We start from the raw sequence: 6,000 nt of genomic DNA on the forward strand, positions 1-6,000 counted from the left end.
TTGTGGAATTTAAATCTTTCTGCTATCAACAGGGTTTAGGTGTTCCTGTAGGACAGCAACAATTTCGTTAAAACTCTTCGCCTTCGGTTTGGCTGGAGTAATCAGGTCCCGCAATAGGCTGTACGTTCTAGCGCCCATTAAGTTTAGCAATATCGATGCCTTTTTCTCCTCCGCTATTTCGTTTGCCTCGAAATATACCTCGACTCTTTCCACATACGTGGTCCAGTCCTCTATTGTATTATCAAAAGCAGTGATACAGCCAGTCTTCGGCATCTTGCAAATCTAAAATGGTGCCTCCCGCGCTTTGCCTTCTTCCCCGCTGATTAAGATGGCGCCTCCCGCGCTTTGCCTTCTTCCCCGCTGTTGTTAGCGCTGCTTTCCGCAGTTCCCGTTGCAACCTGCAGCTCCTTGCGGTTTCTTGCGCGTTTAATATATTTTTTTTAATTATCTTCCCATCGTGGAACAACCCTGTGGGACTCTTGCCTCCCTCTTTGTGGGTCTATACGCAGCCCGGCTTCGTAGCACCGGCCACGCCCTGTGTGCTCCACCCTCTCTCTCTCTTCTTCCCGACAACGCTGCTCGGCCCCGTTGCAAACCACCCGCTTGAGTTCGCGACCGCCGCAGCCCAGGAAGGATCAGTGCACTACCTGCCACCAGCCCGATTAGCTGAAGCACCGTCGACAGGAACCAGGCCCTGCTTCCAACAGCTTCTCCAGCAATCTTCAACTCCGCAACACAGGGCGGATGCCCATGGTCGACGCCCGTTTCTACTGCCTCTTACTTTCTTTTCTTTCTGGCCTCAACCTCTGCTCACTTCGCTGTAGGAATGGATCCCAGGAGGTGGTGCAGACTGTAGGTAGGTTCGTATCTGCTCGTCGCCAGTATTACGTCCATGAATGATTGAGACACGGACAGCAGGAGTTGAACAAAACAAGTCTTTACTGAAGGAAGTCAATAGTGAAACTGAAAACAACAGAGGCTCACTAGCGCCTTTTATACAGGGGTGGTCACTGCCGGTACTGCAGTCTGAGACCAGTTATTCTCTTGAAGGTACATACACAACAGCTCATGCCCGGCCAATCAGGGTAATATACTTGGCTACAACAAATGAAGGACAGAGACATGATGAGTTTCTCGTCCATGTGCTTGTTTATTAGGCCAGAGCAAACTGAGCATGCTCACACCAAACCACCTGATAATACATTATACTGCTTTCCCCCTTAAAAAAAAGTCTATGTATTCAGCTCTCAAATAAAGCAAAACTATTGTCCCACCTTTCTAAGCATTACATGTAGCTCATAAGAAAGACTCCTGGCTTTTTTTCTCTTAAATGAACTACAAATCCAGTTTAATAACAGGCCTTCCTGATTTTTGGGTTGAACCAATTTTCAGGCTGTTTTGTTTTGGTTGCAAGTAGCTTTGTTTACTGGCCTGGATTGGACAGTGATTTTGAATCTCTTAAATATATTAAGAGTAAGCGGATAACTGAAGAAAGGGTAGGGCCTATTAGAGATCATGAGGGTAATCTGTGTGTGGAGGCAGGAGACATCGGTAGGGTTCTTAATGAATACTTTGCATCTGTTTTCACAAAGGAGAGGGGCAGACATTGCTATCAGGGAGGAGTGTGAAATATTAGATGAAATAAACATAGTGAGAGAGGAAGTATTAAGGGGTTTAGCAGCTTTAAAAGTGGATAAATCCCCAGGCCCAGATGAAATGTATCCCAGGCTGTTAAGGGAAGCAAAAGAGGAAATTTCAGCAGAGGCCCTGACCATCATTTTCCAATCCTCTGGCTTCAGGTGTGGTGCTGGAGGACTGCTAATGTGGTACCCTTATTTAAAAAGGGAGAAACAGATAGACCGAGTAATTACAGGCCAGTCAGCCTAACCTCGGTGGTGGGAAAATTATTGGAAAGAATTCTTAAAGACAGGATAAATCTTCATTTAGTAAGACACGGATTAATCAAGGATAGTCAGCACGGACTTGTTAAGGGAAGGTCGTGTCTGATGAACTTGATTGAATTTTTTGAGGAGGTAACAAGGAGGGTAGATGAGGGTAGTGCGTTTGATGTAGTGTATATGGACTTTAGCAAGGCTTTTGATAAGGTTCCACATGGCAGACTGGTCACGAAGTTAGAAGCCCATGGGGTCCAGGGCAAAGTGTCAAGTTGGATTCAAAACTGGCTCAGAGACAGGAAGCAGAGGGTAATGGTTGATGGGTGTTTTTGTGACTGGAAGGCTGTTTCCAGTGGGGTTCCGCAGGGCTCAGTACTAGGTCCCTTGCTTTTTGTGGTATATATCAACGATCTAGACTTGAATATAGGGGGTTTGCAGATGATACTAAAATCGGCTGTGTGGTTGATACTGAAGAAGGAAGCTGTAGACTGCAGGAAGATATCAATAAATTGGTCAGGTGGGCAGAACAGTGGCAAATGGAATTAAATCCAGAGAAGTCTGAGGTAATACATTTGGGGAGGGCTAACAAGGAAAGGGAATACACATTAAATGGTAGGACACTGAGTAGTGTAGAGGAACAAAGGGACCTTGGAGTGCATGTCCACAGATCCCTGAAGGTAGCAGGCCAAGTAGATAAGGTGGTTAAGAAGGCATACGGAATGCTTGCCTTTATTAGCCATGGCATAGAATACAAGAGCAGGGGGGTTTTGCTTCAACTGTATAAAACACTAGTTAGGCCTCAGCTAGGGTACTGCGTGCAGTTCTGGTCACCACATTACAGGAAAGATGTGATTGCACTAGAGAGGGTACAGAGGAGATTTACAAGGATGTTGCAGGGAGTAGAGAATCTTAGCTATGAGGAAAGACTGGATAGGCTGGGTCTGTTTTCCTTGGAACAGAGGAGGCTGACGGGAGACCTTATTGAGGTGTATAAAATTATGAGGGGCCTAGATAAAGTGGATAGAATGTACCTATTTCCCTTAGCAGAGGGGTCAAAAACCAGGGGGCACAGATTTAAAGTAATTGGGGGAAGGTTTAGAGGGGATTTGAGGGGAAATTTCTTCACCCAGGGGGTTGTGGGGGTCTGGAACTCACTGCCTGAAAGGGTGGTAGAGGCAGGAACCCTAACCACATTTTAAAAAGTACTTGGATATGCACTTATGATGCTGTAACCTGCAGGGCTACTGTAAGATTCACAAAATTGATATTGTATTAATAAGGGTCGAATGGCAGAAGAGGCCATGTTTTTAAAGACTGTTTTAAAAGAAGCCCAGGAAAAAGGGGCATTCAAAATGGCCGCCAGACCCCGTGACCAACTTATTGGGACACTTTTAAATGGTTCCTGCAGTCCTCAGACAGCTTTGTGGATTCAACCCACAGTAGGTTCTGGAAGCCGTTTCTGACAGAACGAAACCAGACACCCACACATACATAGGGCCAGTAATTCCGGTCCCAACGCGTGAGTACGGACGGTGTACTCACGCGTGGGCCCGTTGGAAGTGCCGGATTCCAGCATGCATAGCGCATGCGCGGGAAACCGGCATTTCCTCTCCATCGAACTAAGGGGTTAAGAGGACTCTGCGCGCACGCGTTGAACTTCCTTCGTTTAGACAGGTTTGCGCGTGTGCAAGGGCCTGAACTTTTTGGAAATGAAAAAAGGAGGCGTAAGCAGTGGATTCTTGAAGGTAAGTGATCTATTATTTAAAATTATTACATTTTTTCCACAGCTTCATTGTTTTTAAGGACTTTACAGTAAGGTAAGTTTATTTTTAGACCCGAATTCGTTAAAAAAAAAAAATATTTTCAAAAATGTTATTAATTGTTTTAAATAGTTTTTTAAAGTTATTTATAGTTTATTTAATTATTGGGATGTTTTTAAAATTTTAATTAAAGTTAAACTAGTCTTTTGGGTGCCCGTACTTTTCATGAGTTTGACAGTCTTTACTATCAAACTCATGAATGAGTTTCCCCTCCCCTGATTGGCTGCAGAGTGCTCACCTGATCCCAGCCGGCACATCGCACTAACTACGCCGCTGGATCAGGTAAGCACATCGCACCGACATCTGAACCGGGCCAGTGACAGGAAATGCAAGCCGGCCCGGGCTTCAGATGTCAGCGCGCAGGGTGAGTGCAGATCGGGGGCTTGCACGCTCGCCAAGCACCCGATACTAATTTCTGGCCCATAAAGATTGGATGCAGATCCAGTCAGTTCGGCCTGTAGATAAAGGCCATCTAAATGTTTACCCAGACAAAGGGGAACAGTTCCATATTCATAAAGAACGCATCAAGGACCCGTTAAAGACATCAAGAAGACATTAAAACAATGAAGGTCATTCCAGACCAGAGCTGGCCCGTTACCGGCCATTCAAGAACAGTTTAAAATATAATAACTACCCCGTTGTGCAACCAGCCCGCCAAAATTAAAACAAAAGACTAACCTGATTTGGCGCGAGATAAGGGCTTCTGCTGAGAAGTATAATTGGGAGACACCGGGGGTAGCGAAAAGAGGCTTCATCTTAGATATTGGGAAGAGAGAGGTTCCTTTCTTCATCATCTTCGTGGGATGTTCGGTAATAGCTGTTACCTTCGATAGCAGCTGGAGTCCGGAGAAAAAGACGGTTCGAGCCGGCGTCCCGCCCCAGGGTAAAACATCGGGAGATCATCGACCAACCCCGGGCCATTGACGAAACGGGAGGTAGTAAAACTACCGTAGAAACCTACATGAAAGCCGGCTAGAGGCTTCCAACCGTGGTCAAGCAGATGATCTCCGCCGACATCCAGGCCCGCCAGTGTCCAGCCTGTCCGTGACCTTCACCGAGAGAGAGAGAGAGAGAGAGAGAGTGAGGTGTGGCGCAGCCTGCTGTGGCTCCACTGACCACGAGGAAACAGGACGCCTGAGGGGATCAAAACGCAGACCTGTTTCAAAACACTATACTTTTCCAACTGGATTGGTGAGCATGTTTCTGGCCCTTCATAATCAGATCTAGATAGGTTAAAGGGGGTGGTCTTTTTGGATACAATTAACATGAGTTGTTGTCCCTCGATGTTCCGTGTGTTTCCCCATTTTATGATGATCTTTGTAAGGTATAATATGCCTGTATCCATTTTAGTTAGTACTGTATTGGTATGATTTATTTTTCCCTCCCATGTACCCTCTTATTTGCTTGCATTTGATTTGTTTTTCCTTATGCAATAAAATATCATTTTGTTTCATTAAACCTGGTCTATAAGAGTATTCTCTACATTGTAGTTCCTGCACCTAAGTCCAGTGTCTAGAATCTAAGGGGTGAGTGGGTCGAACCACTCAAGGTTTTTCTGTGCAAAAGAGAGAGAGAGGGAGAGAGAGAGAGGCCTCTGAGAGCGAGTAACCTCTGCGATCTGCGAATCTCAAGAGAGAGAAAACCCCTTACACTACGGACCAAGAGCTGGGAAGTGGGATTAGACTGGATAGCTCTTTGTTGGCCGGCGCGGATATGATGGGCCGAAATGGCCTCCTTCCTTCCGAAATGGCCTTCTTCCACTTTGAGTGATTATCTACAAGCACCAGGAAATAATCATTTGCTTTCTCACAGAATTCTAAATGTACTCCCTGAAAAGGTCTACTTGGCCTTGACCAGGGTTGCAGTGGAGTTTTGAGTGGTTTGTTTCTGCAATTTTGGCAAACGCTGCATTTTCTGACATGTGATTGAAGATCACTGTCCAATCCAGACCAGTAAACAAAGCTACTTGCAATTGATTTCATACTGACAATCCCTGAATGTTCAGTATGAAGTTTGGCCAGAATTCTATCGCTCAAAGAAGTAGGTCCCACCACTCTGTTTCCCCACTTGATGCAACCTTGCTCACAAGACAACTTAGTATGACGGTTATGGAATGACTTCAATTCTGTGTCCAGACACTGATGAGTTCTTGCATTCAAGGATCTGCTCGCCCAACTTGGGAGCAGCTGGTTGGAGCGAGGAGCCGCCGCCGCCTTTTTGTTGGGAGCCTTGGTTTGAGCGGCGGCAGCAGGAGGAGCTGTTTTGGAGGCTGCAGTATCAGCCAT

At 45.9% G+C, this 6,000-nt stretch overlaps 1 protein-coding gene across 1 annotated transcript in view; it reads right to left on the bottom strand.

Annotated features, from left to right (window-relative positions):
• LOC147100473 (mitochondrial adenyl nucleotide antiporter SLC25A23-like) overlaps positions 1-6,000 on the bottom strand; it is a 49,876-nt gene extending 43,876 nt beyond the window's left edge. Inside the window, exon 1 of the mRNA XM_085967265.1 lies at positions 5,887-6,000. Coding sequence (XP_085823391.1) covers positions 5,887-6,000 — 114 coding nt within the window. The remainder of the gene's footprint in view (positions 1-5,886) is intronic.

Source organism: Somniosus microcephalus, chromosome 25 (genome assembly GCF_052327205.1).
Source record: "Somniosus microcephalus isolate GS21.2 chromosome 25, FLI_Smic_1.0, whole genome shotgun sequence".
In the NCBI taxonomy this organism is placed as follows: Eukaryota; Metazoa; Chordata; class Chondrichthyes; order Squaliformes; family Somniosidae; genus Somniosus; species Somniosus microcephalus.